This window comes from Piliocolobus tephrosceles, chromosome 8 (assembly GCF_002776525.5).
Source record: "Piliocolobus tephrosceles isolate RC106 chromosome 8, ASM277652v3, whole genome shotgun sequence".
NCBI classification, from domain to species: domain Eukaryota; kingdom Metazoa; phylum Chordata; class Mammalia; order Primates; family Cercopithecidae; genus Piliocolobus; species Piliocolobus tephrosceles.
The window spans coordinates 126,619,049-126,639,954 of NC_045441.1; the positions used below are offsets into that span (position 1 = coordinate 126,619,049).

Here is a 20,906-nt window from a genome sequence, read left to right on the forward strand (position 1 = left end):
GGGGGAGGGACTGAAGAAAAAGCAAAAAGAAAGCTGATCTTAAATTTTGCACAAATTTCCAAAAAGAAAGAAAGAAAGAAAGAAAGTAAAAAAGACTGAGTCCACAGGACAGAAGGAAGCTGGTTGTTCCGCGTGGACGTAATGATGCCATGCCTTCTCCTCATGATACTCTCCTACCTCCTGGAGAGACCGTGCATTGAGAAGCTCAGCCTTGGTCTCAGCAAAGCTCACCAAACCAATAGTCAGATCTGAGCAATGGAAAATACTCAGAGAAACCATCTCATTTATACTGCTGTAGTTGTTTCATGTCGTATCTAATTCATTCTGTCTTGAAACAGGAGTAATTACCCTAGATACAAATTGTGAGTATCTAGGGTACTCACAATACAGGGGGAAAGCCTAGTAAATAAATGCAAATTAGAATATTCACTTCTTTTAAAATAAGATCAAAAAATAACGTTCAATGCTGGCAAGGGTGTCATGAAATCAATTATTTCAGAGTGTAAATTTGTGCACTTTGACAGTAGGTAAGTGTTCTGTAACTCTGCAATCCACATCTAGGAGCCTATAATAAAGAATCCATAAGAGATGCAAAAAAAAAGAAAAAGAAAAAAGACTGGTACCCAAAAAATACGTAGAATTCTTAAAACTCAACAATAAGAGAGCCCATTAAAAAACTGGGTGAAAGATCTAAACAAAATCTGACGAAAAGAAAATGCAGACAGCAAATACGCTCATTAAAAGATGCTCAACATCTTCTGTCATCAGAGAATTGCAAATTAAACAACAAAGATACCACTATACTCCTAATAGAATGACTAAAATTAAGAAAAAGAAAACCTACCACCACCAAATGCTGGTGAAGATGTGGAGCAATAGGAACACTCATTCACTGCTGGTGGAAATATAAAATGGCACAGCCACTTTGGAAGACAGCTTGGCAGTTTCTCACAAAACTAATTATACTCTTACCATGCAATCTAGCATCAGCTCCTTAGTATTTACCCAATGGAGTTGAAAATTATGTCCACATAAATATCTGCACATGAATGTTTATAGCGTCTTCATTCATAATTGCCAAAACTTGTAAGCAACTAATATGTCCTTCGGTAGGTGAACAGATAAATTGTGGTATGCCCAGACAACGGAATATTATTCAACAATAAAAAGAAATGAGCTATGAAGCAAAGACAAGACATGGGGGTATTTTAAATGAAGATTGCTAAGTGAAAGATGCCAATTTGAAAAGGCTACATGATGTATAATTCCAATTATGTGAAATTCTGGAAAGAGCAAAAACTGTGGTGGGAATAAAAGAATCAGTGGTTGCCAAGGGCTTGGGAGAGGAAGGGAGAAATGAAAAGACATAATACAAGGTCTTTCTTGTGAAATATTCTGTACAATATGGTAATAACGACTGCATGTCATTACACATTTGTGAAAGCCCACAGAGTTATATGACAAAAGAGTGAATCCTAATGTACCTACGGGATTCAGGTAATAATAATGTATCAGTATTGGCTCATCAATAGTAATAAATGAACCACATTAATGCAAGATATTAATAAAGGTAAGAACTGTGTGTGGAGAGGCTGGGGTGGGGGAGGGTTGAGAGGATATATGGAATTCTCTGTACTTTCTACTTACTTTTTCTGTAAACTAAAAACTGCTCTGAAAAATAGTCTTAGTTAAAAAGAAACAGAAAACTTAAGAAAAAAGGAAAAGAAAAAGCAACTGTTTTGAGTTTCCTATAGACAGATACTTTGTCTATAGGAAATATAATATGGGAGGATGTAAAGATAACTGGAATCTTTCTTTTTACCTCATTAGTTCCAAATGTGCCAAGGTTATCATGGAACTACAATTCTTACTTGATGGCTGATAATAATTAGATAGAATGGGTTTGCAATACAGTATTTCAACCCAATTTTTCCCTGGTGTAGGTCACAGGTCCATTTTATAACCACCTGTCGTCATTAACTTCCCACTGCTTACCTGGAACCATTGGGGGGGGCAACAAATGGGCATATTAGCATTCAAAAGGAAACATAACATCCCAAGAACTTTATACCTTGCCATGTCATGCCTGGGACCTGTCAGCAGTTTCACAACTCCTAGTCCTTACAATTAAAAGTAATTGTAGAGTTTGGATTCCCTAGCTTGAGTTAACCCAGATCCTGTCCATAGTCCATTAAAAATGTCATCCACAAGACAAAAGCAAATTATGCAGTTTTCCTTTGTTCTATTCAAGGGTAAGATTTCTGAGTGCTTTCTAGAAACTAACAGGTTCTCCACAAATTTGGGTTTCCAAGTACAGATGCAGTTTTGCTTTTCATCATGATAGTATACTACCTAAGTGGGCAACATAAGGAATATGCAACTCACTTAAAAAAAAATCCTCTTAAATGTTTATGGCATTCATAACCTTGAATAGCAACTCATGGTTTCTATTTTCATTAATTTGGTAAATATATATTGTATATACAAAGAATTATGCCAGAATATTTTTCACATATATAAGTCATTCATTTAATCATTTTATCAAATGGGTTTTAAGGATTTTGTAGTGCCAGGGACAACTCTAGTGCCAGGAGTTGCTCAGAATGCTGAGTAAGACATGATACCTGCCCTCAAGGAGTTTACAGAATTGGAGGAGCAGGGAAGTACATGAAAACATCCTACTGATGATATCTTTGTGACAGGAATCGGATAGACATATACTCCATGTGTTTAGAATCCAGAAGAGCTACACATTCCCCAAGACCAGACACTGTTCCACGAGGAGTTGTGAAGAAGATAAGGGGGGTTGACAAAAGGAACAAGAATTTTTCAGACAAAAGGAAATTATCTCAGACCACCCTTAGGCTCTAAGGAACCACAGCATGAGAAGAAGAAAAGGAAATATTCAAGAATTAGGAAGGCAGGTAGGTACAGAGTAGAGTAGGGTGAGGCTAAGACCGGAGGTTTGATTTTTATACTAAGAAGTTGAGACTTGATTCTCAGAAGAATGGGTAGATACTAACAGGTTTCCAATAGAAGGTGAAGGTTCCAGATGTATACTGACCAAAACAGCCTTCATGTTTCCCTCAGCATGATGGAACTTTAGACAGGTTTCTTCTTGACTATATGGGCCTGAACACTTGTTTCTTAGAGTATTTACTTTAGCAAACTTTCCATTGTAAATCGTTTCTCTGCCCCTTTGAGATGTATGTAAATCTGCTCCCAGACTCATGCCAAATTTTACAACTCAGGAATGTCTTTCTCCAGGAGCTAGAAGTCATTTTTTGAAATGTAAACATCATGAAAGACAGAGTCCCTCTCTCTCAGGCTCTGTGGGTGGGTAAGAGCCTAACTAGTCATTGGTAATAAGAGACAATTAGCAAACACAAATGACTAGTTACAGAAAAATCAAGAGAAAGGGAAAAGAAAAAGAAACTGTTCTGAGTTTGCTATGGACAGATACTTTGCTGATGAGATCATCCTGACATATAACAATTATCAGTACCTATATCATTACTGATAGCATTCACACTACTCAGGAAGTCAAAAGAATGGTGGAAATAAGGAACTAAAAGTAAAACTCAAGGAGGAGAGGCAGGGGACTAGAGAAAAGAAACAAATTCCTATGGGAGGATGTAAAGACAAGTGGAATCTTTCCTTTTATTTTGTTAGTTTCAAATACGCCAAGGTTATCAAAAAACTACAATTCTTACTTGATGGCGGATAATAATTAGATACAATGGGTTGGCAACTGACCCACCTCCCCACAACATCTTCCAGTACTTTTCCACTCGCTCACCCCAGTGCCTAAAAAAACCCCACCTTTTTCTTGCACAAAATGTTAGAAAAATCATTGGGAGTAATATGGAAGACAAATTGATGAAAAATAAGGTGAGTGACTGGAGGATGAGTGAGGAAGCTAATGTAGTCAATGAGCTGAGCAATGGTGAGGCCTGGAATAGAGGAGTGGCAGAAAGACAAGAAGGGAAGGGCATATGAGAGAGATATGAAGGCCAAGGAAGCAATTCCTCTGTGGCCGGTTGGATGGGAAGGGGGAAAAGGAGCAAGAGTGACAGTGAAGTCGTTTTGCATAGCTGTGGGGGTTACAACCTTCTGATACACTTACCTAACATCATGGACTTGTGGCCTGCTGAGCTGGAGAGAGTGAAAAAGAGTAAAGAAGGCAGCAGAGAGAGACCGTGAAAATAATGTAACATTAAGTTAAAACTGTGATGATGGAGGACAAAGACCACTTATCAATGCCTCAAAGGCAGTTTGATAACACCTAACATATAAGAAAATGGTTTCTGAGTTAGAATGTGTTATAGACAGAACGGGGGAAAGAAAATTCTGAAGGCTGGAGAACAAAGAACAGAAGAAGGAGAAGGAAAGTGAACACTAACCTCCCCAGGTGCCCATCGAAACCCAGCCCACAACCCCTCAGGTGTTAGTAACAGATCCTTTTTTTTTTTTTTTTCTCTTTCCAAAGCATTAGCATTAGGGATATGATGAATGGAAAGGCAGAAGTGAGAAAGAAAATCCCAGGGGGAAGAGAAAAAAAAAAGGCAATGTTAAAGCCTGGTCTTCTGAACAAAGACAAAAGTTGTCAGGTGGAGCACAAGATCCAATCGTGGATGCTGTTTGTAATGGCCTTACTTTTTCCTGCTTCTGCTGACTGCGGTTCATGCATTGACTGTGGTTATCCAGCAGCAAGTATGGGCAGAAGGCTCAAATACCTCTCTTCTAATACATAGTAGGGACCAAAGATCCAGACCAAACAGTGCTATGAAATGTCATGCTCGTCCAGCTGAATACGTAAGTTTAATGACAATGACGTAAATGCCTACTTTTGATGAAGATAATTCCATTTCAAAGAAGGTTCCTAATGTTGCCTGCAATAAAGTGCTAGTACAACATAATGATGTATATAATTTCTTGGCACTTATTCCTGGTGTTAAATGTGACATAAGCTTTTAACTGTGAGGTCCTAGTATGCCCTTGACAATGGAAATGAACATTTGTAAAATTCTCAGATACAGAAAGAACCACTACTGATATTTACTACCAGTGCTTAAGTACTTGGGAGGGAGATAACAAAGACTTGACTGTGACATTGGAATCTTGGCTACATGGCCAGGATCCCTAAATATATTCGAAAATCAAGATGAAATATTACATGTCTGAAAGGAAAGATTCATAATTGAACCTAAAACTTCAATACTTGAAATGATGATTAAATACACTGGTCCAAATCTCTTTCACAATTTCTACAGCATGCTGTCTGTTACACTGTAGGGTGAAGGGCAAGGTCACCATCAACTAGATGCTGGAGACACATTCAGTCATGCAGCCTGGAATTTCTCAGTTGATGAGATATATGTGGAGAATTAATGACAGAAAGATTTTCTAAAATCAGCTGAAGGGGCCCCAAGCCTCTTTCGGGAAATCTAAATGAGTAAACAAATTATACATGGACAACTTCTATGAGATGTAAAATAGGGCGGTCTCAAATAAAAACATCCCTAGCAGCTGACAGCCTGGGGACATCTCTAATTCTGCTTATAGATGACTCCAGGAGACTAGTAGTGGACCAGTGATTCAGGAAACCCACTCAGTACTAAGAAAGACTGTTTTCCACCAGTGTGAACTAGGAAAAGCCTGTCGTCTTTATCCACATAACCAGTGCATAAAATCGTGGTTCTGAGTCAATCTGCAAAGACGTTATTTTCAGATTAGCTTACACTTCTGTCCTTGATTCTGTTTAATTCAATCAATGGATTGCTCTTACTAGCAACGGCTATATTTTAACAGTGAAGGGAGAGATGAATATATAAGAAACACACATCCCGTTGAGAATCAAACTGAAGTTTTCTCTGCTGACTATAGCGTCAGACTAGAAGTGACAGCCAGAAATTCAGATGGCTTTATATTCAGGTTTCCACTTTTAATTACTCAAATTCCAAATGGAGAATGTTTGGCTTGGCAATAATTCATCAGCAAGAACTTTTAAGGAAAGGTCAGCATTCACCTTTTAGTTTCCATTTTACTTTGCTAATTCAGACACTTCTGAATAATCAACTTGTATTCCAATTCCCTGAATTTGAGATAGCAGGGAAATCAGGTCAAAAGATATAATAAGAGAAAAACTTGAGGACTAGTGCTCATTTAAGCTGAATTTCCACTACTTAGAACAGTCTTTGATACATAGTAAGTGTTTAATAGATCATTGTTAAATGAAGAGTTGAATGAATGAACTCAAGAATTTTGGTCTGTGGGTGGCTCCTTCCTGGCCTTAGTTCAAAAATCAGGTGCTGAGTTAATACATAGCAAGACTCTGTTTTCAGAACTGAAACACTGCATTCATGTTAGGATTGAGGCACTCATTTTCCCAGAAGCTGAAAGTTTGCTGACAGCACACAGCTGAGTCCTTCTCCAGAAAGGATGATACCTCACGCAAGGTTTATCGCCTTCCAGTGCAGAGCCTGACCTGTATCCAATAACCCTTGCCTCAATTTAGAAAACTCAAAATGGCTGTCCCAGGTCCAAAGGTCCCTGCAGGAGTCCTCTGTTGTGACTACAGCAAAGCTTAACTCCTCTCTCTTACTGGTCCTGCTTTTCTTGCCCTGCACAGCTGTGGTTCCCTCTTGGGAAATCCCCAATAAAATCCTTGCATACAAAACTCAGTCTCAGAGTCTGTTTCCCCCGAAATCCACCCGATGACAAGAACTATGACTGCAAATTCTTTTAGATTTGTCTTTACAAAGAAGTAGGCTGCATACTAGAAAGTGCCCTGGATTAAGAGAGAAAATATATAATTTCTTATTAAAATCCCGTCACAGCAACGTAACCCTGTGTGAGGCAATCTTAAGTGCCCTTGTGATGATGCATGTGGCCAGTGTATACAACAGCCCTCTGTAAACCATGAAGCCCTACGAAATTATTGGGTGTTATTATTTATTACTAAACAGGATAGTTGTGACTATGCAATGGCCAACACTGCATGACTCACACCTTAGCAAGATAAATGAAAGTAATAATTTTATACAAAGATCTTGGAAGAAAGTCTTCAAAGGGAAGTCTAACTACCATCTGAGCTTACATTCCAGAGTAGTCAACCTGCTAAGATAGCAACCGAATGGACTAGGCTGGTCTATAAATAGTAAGAATTGGCTATAATTTTGAGTATGTGTTACACAAAACAAACCAATGAAAAGGGAAAATATTCTTTTGGGCAGAGACTTAACGATCTACCTGCAATTGATTGCTCTCACTGCCAAAGGCTAAGTTTTAACAGTGAAGGAATTATCAAATATCATCATCAACACTTTAGGCCCATTTCCTTGTATGAAATCTAACATTATTAACTTCTGATACAGCACAGCACCAGAGCATGTTTTATTTTCTTATAAATAAAGACAGCCTTTAGGTCATAAACAGAATTAGATGGCAAAGAAGTTTATATTAATAATAAGATCATATTTCCACCCAATATTCCCCTGGTATCAGAGTCCTTTAAAATTAGAAAGACATAGAGTAGGCTCACCTATAAACCAAGACAGCCAGAAACTTGCAAGTCAGTGATGCAGTCAATGATCTACTTCCAAAGTAAAGCTCAGCAATCCTGCCCAACCCTCTCACTGTCTCTCTCCTCAAGTTATTTCAAACCTTCCTGTTTTTTTCCAGAACACTGATACTATCCATTTCCAACTTTCAACTAGTAAGCTTGCTTTTTCTTTTACTGAAAAAATAAAAGCAATCAAAATAGAACTTCTGTTTCTCCCTAGCACCAAGTACACCAAGCTATCTGTATCTGTACTCACTGCTCTGCCTTCTCTTGCTGTACTTGGGAGAACCTGCCCCACACTCCTGCCCACAACCTTCCAGTGCTCACCAGGTTCCATCTTACCACCTACTCAAAGGCATTGCTGCAGTTGGCCCTCTTCTGAATCAAGTTCTCTGTATAGTGAATCAGTCCCACCAGCATACACACATGCTGTACTATCTTACAAGTGAAAAAAAAAAAAATCCTCCTTTGATTCTACCATATTCTTTTCCAGTCATCATCCCATTTCTTTCCTTTGTTTTAGAGTTAAATACCTTAAAAGAGTAATCTGTGGTGACTTATAATTATGTCATTTAACGAAAGGGATGTGTTTTAAGGAATGTGTCATTAGGTGATTTCTGTGCTGTGTCAACATTATAGAGGGTACTTACACAAACCGAGATGGAATCACCTACCACACATGTAGGCTATATCATATAGCCTGTAGTTCCTAGGCTACAAACCTGTACAGCACGTTACTGTACTGAATACGGCAGGCAATTGTAACACACTGGCATTTGGGCATCTAAAATACCTAAACATAGAAAAGGTGCAGTAAAACTACAGTATTAAAATCTTATGGGACCACTGTTGTATATGCAGTCCATCATTGATCAAGATGTCATTATGCAGCACACATCTGACCTTCATTTGACCCTATTTGCACACAAATCCTCTCTGTGCACCTTCACCTTTTTCACTCCACAATCTCGTGAGGTTACCACTAACTATCCTCTACCCCAATCCAACTACCAATTCTTGGTGTGCGTCTTACTCAACCTCTCTGAAACGCTGACAGCTAGACAGCTTTTATGAGATACTTTTCTTCTCTCGGATTCCAACAAACAAGCTCTCCTGCTGTTTTTGTAGCTAACAATAGGCTCTTCCTTGGTCTTGCTCCTTCTTGGTCTCCTTTGCTGAATCCTCTGCATCTTCCCTACCTCTATTTACCAAGTTGCTGAGGTCAAAACCTCAGAGGCAACTGAATTTTGCACTCTTACGCAATACAACTAATCCATCATCTCATCCTACCAGCATTACCTCCAAAATGTAGCCAGAATCTAACTGATTCTCTCCAACTCTACTACTTTAACTGCCTCACTCCTATTGCCTGTCACCCAGAGTATCATATTAGCCTGGTACCTCCTGTCCTATTTCCATCATTGCAACCTGAAAATTTTCTATCTAGTAGCCAAATTTATCTAGAATAAATTCAGGCATGATACACTCCTCAAGTAGTTCCAACATCTTCTCATCACACTCTGAATAAAATCCAAAGCCTTCTCCAGGGCCTATAAGCCCCCTCCATGTGCTGACCCTTTAAAATAACTTCCTGACTATCTCCATTCAACTAAGCAGGTTCCAGTCACATGGACATCCCTTCTATTCATTAAATAGACTAAGGATGCTTGGCCTTGGAACCTGCCATTTCCTCTGTCCGGGGATACTCTTCTAGAAATCCACATATACATACACTCTTTTTGTTCTGGTCTCTGTTTAAATGTCACTTCTTCAGAAAGTCTCTTGTTGACCACCTTATCAAAAACAGGATCCCCTGTCACTGTTCTGCTTTACTTTCCTTTACAGCACTTGCCGCCATATTGTATTATTTATTCATTTGTCTGTCTCTCCACTGGAACATAAGTTCCAGGACAAGCACTTTTCCGTATTCTGAAATAATACCAGAAATAAGGTAAGCAGTCAATTAATATTTGTTGAATTTATGAATGGATGATTTATTTGAGGTTGGAGGAAGATCTAAAAACAGAAACTTGCCCAACAAACCCAAGTATGATAAACTAAGTCAAAGTCAGTTTAAATGTAAGAAGACATTTGAAATGGAATCGTGAAAGACTGAAATATAAATTTTTACTTATGTTATTAAAGATATTTATATGAAAAATAAGAAGTACTACTTGGAGGAAACAGAAAACACAGTGATAAATAAGTATTCAAAATGCTAGCCCCGTAGACAGTTTGAGTTTTCTGTGCCTCAATTGCTTTATATGTGAAATGGGAATAAAAATACTATCTATCTATCACACTGAGATGTTGGGTAAATTAAATTACACAATATATGTAGAAAAGACATTTCCCAGCTCACAGCAATAGTACAATGTGTGTTAACATTATTATTATTATTTTTTAATAAAATGATAAATATACAGACAAGAGATGGGAAAAGACAGTAAAAGAAACTAAGCACAAAACTCTGGGTAAACGTCAAATCGTGAAAATAGGAATAAACATAAACACACTTGCAAAAAAAGGAAGGACAATGCCTTTCAGAGGACAAACTGACATCATTTACCTCCTCAGACAGATTTCAAATTGGAAAGCCTACCTCTACCAAATGGAGGCCTAATCTCTACCGAACAGCTCTGTTGTCAACTTGTTAAACGAGGGGGAAAGGTTCCATTTTAGATGAAGCTATCGATAGAAAAAAAAAATCAGTGTTTTTAGCAAACTCTTGAAGCACAATGTACTTACATGGTTTCTAATACTCATTATGAATGATGTTGGAGCTTTAAAAACTCTACTAAGCAAATACGGGGGTGAAATATTTTTAACCCTATGTAATTTCTATAAAACTAAACATTTATTATATTATAATCTGTTCTTAAGAAACATTGAGTTTAACTACTGCATTTAGCAGATAAGGAAACAGAAGCCTGAGGAAGACGAATGCATTGCCCAGGTCACACACCTAATTAGTGGTCAGACTGACTTTTCTCATTCTTGCTTATATATTTTATCTTTCTTTCATTATTTAAATGACGTTTGCTAGAAAAAATAGGTACAGAATGTTTCCATAGCCCCATCACAGTTATTATCATATTTTTTAAAAAAAGAAAAAAGCTCCAGAAAATCAGGAACGAATTCTGTTTTTTTTTTTTTTCTTCCAACCGCTGCTCACAGTAAGGACTCAATAAATGTGCATTGAATAAACTACATTGTAATATTGGATTTTCTAGTCCCATCTTTCAATGACTAACATCTAGTGTGGTATCTGATATATAACTGATACAAATATAGAATTATTGAAAGTATAAATGCAAGAATGGTTGAATGGCTCTACCATTCTGGCATAGTTAACAAACTCAGTTGAGCTCAAATATGCAAACTGGAAACAATTTTTAAAATCTAGTGATCCACCTCCTCTGCTCATTTTGAAAGTGGGTTAGACTTAGTGACTTACTCCTAAAGAATGGAGTAGGGAAGGGGAAAAAAATTGTAACTCTATGGTGAAGGAACTTGGCAAATACCACCTTTACCAAATGATCAGGTTAACATCAATAGGGATGTCATGTGGATATTGGATAAGTCTTGACATGATGGGACAAAAAGCCTACTTCACCTCAACAGTATCCTTTCCAAAAACCCATCAATCCAGTCTAATTATGAGGAAAACAACAGACAAAGCCAGATTGGAAGATATTCTACAGAAGGTAGTATTCCCCCAAGACCATCAAGGTGAAAGAAGGAAAGAAAGAGAGAGAGAGCAAGCTGAGAAATTGTTACAGATCAGAAGAGACTGGGGAGCTATGACAACTCAATGCAATATGGTATCCTGGATTTGATCCTGGGATAGAAATTCCAAAAGTTTAGTTAACAGTACTGTAGCAGTATCGGTTTCCTTGAAAAATGCATCATGGTAATGTAAAGTGTTTAACAATGAGAAAAACTGGGGGAGGAATATACAGGAATGCCCTGTATTACCTTTATAACTTATTTGTAAATCTAAAATTATTCCAAAATAAAAAATTTGTTTCAAAAAATTCAGTGGTGGATAATAGATGGCACACTTAAGAGAATGAATGTATTAGGACTTACAGAAGGAAATCTGCAGGTAAACATTCAGATCATCCTGTATGGGCATTCAGTATTTACATGCTTCATGGATTTAAGTATCTTGTCATTACAGCAGATATTTATATGAGTAGACACAATAAAAGTAAACTGAATGATTTAGTTACACTTTCTTCCCATAATCTTTCTGTGATATTTACTAGTATTTTCAATTCTATTTTTGAAAGTAAGAAAGTGGGTTGGGGGAGGTGGTGTGTGCAGTTTGAAATGAGCTGCCTCAAGCCAGGAAGAGTTCTACATAGAGGAAGTCAGCCTCTATGACCTCCTTTGAGTCTGGCTTTATGGCCTTGCAGACTGATGAGCACTGTGACAGCAGGGCCTCTCTAACAACAACCTCCACAAGCATCACAGCTACCATTTTTGGAGAGCACGGTAATGTGCCAGACTTCACACCATGGGTTCCATATACAGCATTACATTTAACCCTCAGCACTGAATGGGGTTATAATTATATTTTCATTTTACAGATGAGAGATCTGATCATCAGAGAAATTAAATGACTTTGTCAAGGTTGCAACTGAGATTCAAACACCAAAATTTCTGACTTTTCTACTAAATCACCAAAGAAGGAAATTCCATGAGGGCAAACGCTTAACTAAATACCTAGTTAGGGTACAATCCTAGTATCATTAGTGTTAACCAATTTATTGATATATTATGCATTATATGTTATAAACATCCAGATAATACTGAATTATACTGAGATCATGTATGTGAAAGCATTGTCAAACACTATATTTGATATACAAAACGTTAATTTCCTATCCTTACAGACTGCATCTGTTTTCAATTGGCTCCAAGCTCTTTGTTACTGCTTGTGTTTTAGATCCTAGATCTGTGTAAATTATCATGGCAATTTAAAAGTGCAGAATAAACTGATGCCCAGAGTGAAGTTTAACCAGTCTGCATGGGAATAGAGTTAAATTTGGGGGAATATCAAGTTATCTCAGATTTTTTAAAAATGTATCATATGTCAATGATTCTATTCTGGGGTTAGAAATATAACAGATTTTTAAAAACAGGTTATCCTTTGCCTAGATTATATGATTATAAGCTTTATTAAGGACACACTTGCCACTTGTATACTTCTTTTCTTTTTTTCTTTTTCTTTTTTCTTTTTTTTTTTTTTTTTTTTTTTTGAGACAGAGTCTCGCTCTGTCACCTAGGCTGGAGTGCAGTGGCACGATCTCGGCTCACTGCAAGCTCTGCCCCCCCGGGTTCACGCCATTCTCCTGTCTCTGAGAGTAGCTTGGACTAAAGGCGCCCGCCACCATGCCCAGCTAAGTTTTTGTATTTTCAGTAGAGACAGGGTTTCACCGTGATAGCCAGGATGGTCTTGATCTTCTGACATTGCGATCCACCCGCCTCAGCCTCCCAAAGTGCTGGGATTACAGGTGCGAGCCACTGCGCCCGGCCCCACTTTGTATACTTCTGTTTATGAGAGTGATTTCTGATATCATTATTACAGATTTAATTTTTTTAATATGGCCACTTTCTCTTTATGCTCTACTTCTTAAGTTGAATAGACTGTCCCCTCTTGCAAACCACAACTACTATCTGAGGGTTGGTAAATTCCATGCAGTGAGGAAGACTTTTAGTGTCTTACATAAGTCTGAAATTTATCAGCAAGAGCTGAGGGAAAGATTGACAAGGACTAAATTTTTCCAGGATATTATTTTAGAAGGATTGACCCCCAGTGAGATGGGGCTAAATGGAAGAGGAATGGGAAACATCGGAAAGAGGATAGTCATCTTTCTCTGTGCTAAAATAAGCAAAGCAATTTAAAGGGTTGCCATCCAATATTATCAGGGAGCCCTGCATTACGGACAGAAGATGGGCTTTGTTACAAACAGGCGAGCTTATTATCTAACGTGAACAATGAGCAAGATTCTGCTAAACATGATGGAGAAGAACCACAGTTTGCCTGAAAATATCACTTGGTACACCACCAAGAAATGGAACTAACTTCAAACGCAGTGCCACACTACTGCTCTAGCTCAGACTTTGATGACAATAAATGAATGACCTAAGAGGACTCACTCTCTTTGTTCTGGGATGCAGGTCTGAGTACATTCCTAGAGTCCCTTTTATCTAGATATGTTGTGCAAATTTCACTTAATTAATGCTTCTGAAATAACATTTATTTTGGCATGCACCTCATAGATGGACTTAAACTTGTTTTCTCTTTATACTCAGTTTGAGCCCTGTCAGCCTTCCCATGAATCTGTATTCTGTTTCAAGCTGGAACCAGGCTAAAGAGCAAAGGTTAGTAGGAGTGAATCCAGAACCTCAAAGGATAAACTTTGCTGAAAAACCACAGATTAGAAGCACCATCACCACATATTAAAAGTAGAATCACTGCCAGGCGCGGGGGCTCACGCCTGTAATCCCAGCACTTTAGGAGTCCAAGAAGGGCGGCTCATGAGGTCAGGAGATTGAGACCATCCTGATTAACATGGTGAAACTCATCTCTACTAAAAATACATAAAAATTAGCCAGGCATGGTGGTGGGTGCCTGTAGTCCCAGCTACCTGGGAGGCTGAGGCAGGAGAATGGCATGAACCCAGGAGGCGGAGCTTGCAGTGAGCCGAGATTGCACCACTGTACTCCAGCCTGGGCGACAGAGCAAGACTCCGTCTCAAAAAAGAAAAAAAAAAAAAGTAGAATGATTGAGTTGGTCACTTTTACTTCTAATCCTTTATTGTTTTCTTCAAATCCAAATCATTGGAATGAGTTTTTAAATCTTCAGAATAACTCCTTTATCCCCTTTTTGAGGTTTCTTTGTTCTTTGGGGTCCCAAAGACACTGTTGAATTTACTTGGCTTACCTTTATGTCATCACTTCCCCCCATTTGACTTAAGAAGTTTCTTCACATAGAGATTTTATCACATATGCTGAGTAAAGCACTTGCCAGAAAATGTCATCTTCTTGGAAAAACTCAAACCACAATTACCTCCAGCAATGGTGGACAGATAATGCCACAGAAAAGATAAAACAGATAATTGAAAGCTACAGATAAGCTTCAAATCTCATTTCACCTAAAAATTTCAAATGTGTTCCCACTCCAAACTGAATTTCTTCAGAGTTGATGGTAAGTTGCAAAATATTACTTGAGATCTGTTATCTTCTTTTAAGAACTGTCAGCTATTTGTTTGGAAGCTTAAAACAAGAAAGAACATAAAACATTGTTCTTTATGATTACTAACCTTTAGAAGTCAATTTAATTTACATTGGAGCTACACTTCCCATCACAGAAATATATGTCCATCACTTTATGGATCAAATTAGATTATATGCTAGTCTGTCACTTATAAGCTCATTTATATTAGAAAATGTAATATGTTGTTTACAGAAGGAAGAAATCTAGAGGTTTGGGGAATTGCTCCTCCTCCAGCTCAGACTTTCCTATCAAAGGAAATGAGTGTAAAGTATGGAAGTGAGAAGGCTGGGGAGAAACTAAAAGGTATTGATGTCTAAGGAAAACAATGTAAAGGGTTGAGGAAGCCGAAGCAGCTGAGAGAATTAAGAAAGAAAATTCACAACAAATTCTCTAGTAGATTCAGTGATTAGGCTACCAGGGATATGGCTCCTCACCTCATGCCAACTCCAGGTTGTAGAACCCCTATACCCAACCCTGGGATTATCCTTGGACCTCAGAATTTCCGTCCACTAAAGCTTACTTTAGATCAGTCTCAGAAACCAGAGCTCAGAAAAGACCATCCCAGGAAGGCTTTCCTACTATTAGTCCTGCCAGTTTTAACTATTTTCATCTTTTACACAGGTAGCGAGGTCTACACTTAGAGACCATTTGGGGACTGGGTTCATATAAGTCTCTGGTTCTACATAAAAGTCATTTATTTATATCAGCATCATTAGCTATTCCCTTGGACACCAGTTTGCCTTATTTTCTTTGACTTTTTTGCAGTTGACTATTGACCCCCACACTTAGGAAGGAGCCAAGAACCCTAATATCTAACACTCTCATGGTCTTAACTTCTTCTGGCTTATTTTAACCAATTACCTCATAAATTATTATATAGACAGAGATTTAAAGCAGTGATCAGAATGTACCAGAAAGTAAAAAGTATCCAAAACATACTGATTGACTAGTGAGATGAACTAACAATTAGCTATGTATTCAAAGAAGCATACAGAAAATACAAACAATGAGAAGCAATTCATATGTTGACTCAAGTGTAGGTTTCAAAAATAATGGCACCTCATCATCAATGAATCACTTTATCATCACAACGTTCCTGTAGGCCCTTCTCTGACTTTATATAATAGCATAGTATCTAGAAGTGCTGAATGTGCCTCTTTGCCAAACCCGTGTGACGAATGAGGGCAGTGTTTGCTAACGCAGCCTCCAAGAAGAGATTTGTGTTCTCAAGAGTTTTCTGGATGGTGCTATACCATTGGTATCACCAACTTTTTGCTTTCCTCATTTTAGGCAAATCTGAGACTAAAGTGGCGAATAAGCCAAGAGATCCTGACTTGGCATCCACAGCAGAATGATTTTATTCGGCTGCTTTCCTCTTCCAGTTCCTTTCTCTGTAGCCCATACATTATCACTTGGAGCTCACATGTTACTATGTTTCGCTTCACTTCTCTAACCATGATTTTCAGGCACAAGGATAAATGAATCTACCCATCAAACCAAGGAGGATCAAGAAGCTGAAGAGAGGCTGATTGCAAGAAATCAATCCAACTTACAAGCTTCCCGGAGTTTCTCCTTGTCATAGTGGAATCCTTCATAGTCTTGCAAACTGATTTTGTTCACCCGGATCCTCAGACGATCTGGGACAGACTGGGGACTGCAAAACAAGAACCGAGTGATCAGACACAAATGAGAGAGCGGAATTGGTAGCCATGCACCTGAAGGACTAAGGGCAATATTGTCTCTTCATGTTTAGAAGGAAGAGTTCACATTCAAACTAGAAAGGTGGGTTCCTTATCAGAATTGAACAGTGATCTGGAGAACACTTCTCCAGAAACCAAAAGTTGCTGGAATTTAGGTAAAAATATGAAAATACGCAGAAAAAGCCTTTGGAGGCCACTTTTATATTGTATTTTCTGTTGATGTTTTAAAACATTTAATAAGACCATGTGCTTGTTACATAATAAATTAAATTCAGCGAATCTGAAATAGTGGGAGGTGGACTGGAGCTTTAAGAACCACAGACAGATATGCACATCACAGTAAGACATGGTCAGGGGCAGCCTGACCCTCAGAGAGATGGAAAAACTATCTTTAAAAAGCAGACTAAGAGTCCAGAAGCCACAGGGCTGAGACTGAAGTAGCTCTACACAGCTCAGTAGCCTCTGACAGCACCTCTCAGTCAAAGCGTAATACAATAAACACTGCTTGTGATGGTGGCTCTGAGCATTCCAAAATGAAGAAAAATGTTTAAATATATACAGTGTTCTTTCTTCAGGAAGATAATGAAATGTGTAACTCATTTTGAAAGAATTCAATGAATACTGACTCCAGACACATATTAAGCAATAAAATGGTGCAGTACCAAACTTTCTGAACATCTATTCACTCCCTAAATGTCTATAACTTGACTCCTTGATTTTCTTAAGCAATATTTTGAAAGTGGTTTAATCTTGGGCATTAGTTGAGTGAAATAATCTGGTTTTCATCACCACGACGATGGATCAATACATTTCTTCAATATATTAATATAACACAATACCTACTTGTCTTTGAATACTACCTTATACTGGGATTTCATTGGTTGAGAGAATTTTCTCAGAGGCTTGTTTCTCTTTTTTTATATATTAAATGGTGATAAAAGTCACCACTGACTAAAGTCATTGACTAAAGTAGAAAGAATGGCATTATTCTTTAATTCTTCCTGTAAAGAAGGCAAAGGAAGGAAAGAAGGAAACAGAAATAAAAAAATAGAGAGAAAGAGGGAGAGAGAGAGGAAGGGAGAGAATGAGGGAGGGAAGGAAGGAAAACAGGAAAGTTAAGAATAGATGAAAGGAGGAAGTACTGTGTCTACAATATTAGGACACCCCTCTCTACCTTCACTTCAAACACATACACACAGAAACACAGACACACACCCATTTAACTTCAGTAAAACTCTGGAAGAGGGAGTAAAAAAATCTCATTCTCTTGTCTAAAGCCTCATTTTAGTGCAAAGTATAGTAACTCCCTCCATATGGAATCCTACTTTACTCACCCAAAATAACACATACATAGCAAACTATAGATACATATGTGCACACTCACACATGGTACATTCTCTCTCTCTCTCTCTCTCACACACACACACACACACACACACACAGCGAGAGAGATTTAAACTGTGGCTATTTAAAAGTGTAGATATACGTGCACAAATTCTAAAGAGATGGTAGACAGGTAAAAATGTCTGAGGTTCACTGGCTTAAAAAAAATCAGTATAAAACTACAGAGATGGATATTTCTGGGGGAAATTTGAAAAGACAGATTCAACAGCTCTATTGATCCATCACTCAAAGTGTGTTTGTTGAGTATTTACTTTATATGACTATCGTGCTGGACATCAAAAAGGTATTGACGAATAAAGCCGAAGCATTTAAGTTGTGATGGGAGGTATAGCTTGACAGTATATTTGTAGATACAGACCTTCAGTTAGCAGAACAGACTTTTGAATATAATGAAAACTCACAACATCATTTACAGGTAGGGAAAGTGAGGTTCAGAAAGATGAAGTGATTTTAAGGACACATAGCTACTAAGCAGCAGTGCTAAATGCAAAGCCTTGGACCCTTCACTCATCAGTTTCATGTTCTTTCTCTGCTCCTCTGAGGAGTTCAGACTCTCTTGTCAATGGATAAATACCAAGAATCCCAAGGATTTGACAGCAAAGCTATAAAGTCTGGATTAGCGGGGTCTGATGATCTCTGTGTGCTGCTCAGATTTCTTTCTTTACCAATAAACAATCATCAGGCGGGGTGGTTAAGTAAACCAGAGAACACTGGGCAGAGAGTACAAATGAATGTGTAGGTCTTTATTCATTTAGAGGGAACTGTGGCTACAACATGCTGTGAAGTGAAAAAAAGTCATGAACAATTATATATGGCATAAGCTCCTTCATATCAATTGTGGACTTTTGGAGTTTGTATATGCAAGAGAAGTGCATGGAGACATGTCTAACAAGCTGTTGCAAGTTGCTATCTCTGTGTGGTGAAGCCTGGGCGTTATTTTATATCAGGTATAATTTTTAAGGAACTACTATCATTTTAAAGGCATGTCCATATGTAAACAATAATGCAGGACAAGAATAAAAATAATGCCTATAGCAAAGAGTGTTAGGAATCAGATGCAAGTAGGGAGGAAAAAATTTATGCAATTAACACCACACAGTGTTCACATTAGATTTTTATCACCAAAAGTGTCTAATAATCCCTTTATTTCCAAGTTCACTCAACTGATCTGCAAAGATTATAACTAGAAAATATTTTCCTGCACACATAGCAGATAAGAGGGAAGCTGGAACCATAGAATGTAGTGGCCTATCAGACCCCAATAGGAGAAGTTGGGTGGGGGCAGATGTTGAATGAACTCTACCTAAGCAATTTTTTGAGATAACAGTAAATCTAATGGCAGTGGGCTTCAGTCTTCTCTACTGGGCTGGAGGTATCAGGACTAAGACCTCACTTGAGCAGTACTTGTAAATGGGAAACGAGATTTGGAGAATGACTGCTGACCAGTTCCTGGACCCTGCTTCCTAGAGCTCCCCAATTTGGGGCTTACCAGTGTGCATCACCTTTCTCAAAACCCATAAAGTGGCTGCTCCCTGTCCACATGCATCTACCTCCCAGGTTCTCATCTATGCCCTCTGATTCCAACCCATGCACTGTTGTCTCCTGAACCTCTGGCCGCCCACTACTCTACCCTAACTTCCAGGGGGCACACCATGGCATAAAACAGACACTATTATTCGAATCAAACTTTATAGATCCTAAATGAATTCACATATGTTCTCAGTTCATCTCCAGAATGATCAGCTAAGCAAGACAGAAGAAAACAGAGACTCTCTCTAACCACCGCTTAACACTTTCTCCCATCTACCTTCCTACACATTCGCTCCCTTGCTCTCAGCTCCCATCTTTCCCCAACAACTTACAACACTTCCCACTTTCCCACTAGCAGCAGCTTACTTAAACCCAGTCTTCTGGGCAGGGTATCCGTTTTCTTTTTTAATCTCCTATCAAAAGATGTCCCAGTTGAGGCTCATCAGCAAATTTTAGGGCATTAGACCCTAGGGTCAATAATGGAAAATCTTGAATCATTTGCAACCATGGTGTAAACAGCAGGTATGGGAAGCAACACAGCAAACCGGTGAGGAGCTCAGGCTCCAAGTCAGATTGCCTAGATTTCAAGTAAAGTTCTCCCAGTTCCTAGTTAATCAGGAAACTCTGAGCTTCAGTTTCCGCCTACGTAAAATGGAGATGATAACAGTATCCACCTCATAGGCTTATAAAGAGAATTAAATGAGCTGACACATGTGATATGCTTAGAAAAATGCCTGGCACATTGTCAGTGCTCAATAGATTTTAGCTATTATCATTATAACAATTACTCTGAAAATTGTTCTCCTAGATAAGGTTCTACCTAATAATCAACAGCATTTGCTGCTTCTGCCAGATATTGGAAGACATTTAGAGCACATAAAGGAACCTCCCTAAACATATCTGACAAGGTGCTGGGCTTCCTCTGGGGGGAGATTGTCTAGCTTGGCTGGGGGCATGACATTTTACACTTCTGGGTCCTCTCCCACCTAGTATTTTTAAAGGCCAATTAAAACCATGAAAACAGACAGCTAGAACATGGGGGAGTGGGGGGAAGTGCATAGAGATTAAATGAAAGCCAAGTCATTCAATTTCATACCTTTATGTCAAAATATATTAGTGTCCCATTAATGGCTGACTGAAGGCAGAGGATGACAAAGCTGTTCTTTGGAGTCTGTGGAATAGCACTGCCATTACTTTGCTAAAATTAAATTTTGTCTGGGAAGTTAGCAGAGCACAGAAGAGACAAACAACCTGGGTAAAAATAAATTTGCCTTCCTGCCAACATCTGGCACAAGCTACTGCCATACTGATTAGGCTCTGGATCAGGGGTTCTAAACCTGGCTTCCATGGAACATCTCAAACTCCCTAGAAGGGATTTCAGCAGTCTGTGAGTTCCCTTTCATATTGGGATAATGGCCTA

The 20,906-nt window shown here is 38.4% G+C and overlaps 1 protein-coding gene across 1 annotated transcript in view; it reads right to left on the bottom strand.

The window, feature by feature from the left end:
* The window catches only part of DGKI (diacylglycerol kinase iota), a 455,866-nt gene that overhangs the window by 108,387 nt on the left and 326,573 nt on the right, over positions 1 to 20,906 (bottom strand). The window contains 1 exon segment of the mRNA XM_026456362.1: positions 16,406 to 16,506. Coding sequence (XP_026312147.1) covers positions 16,406 to 16,506 — 101 coding nt within the window.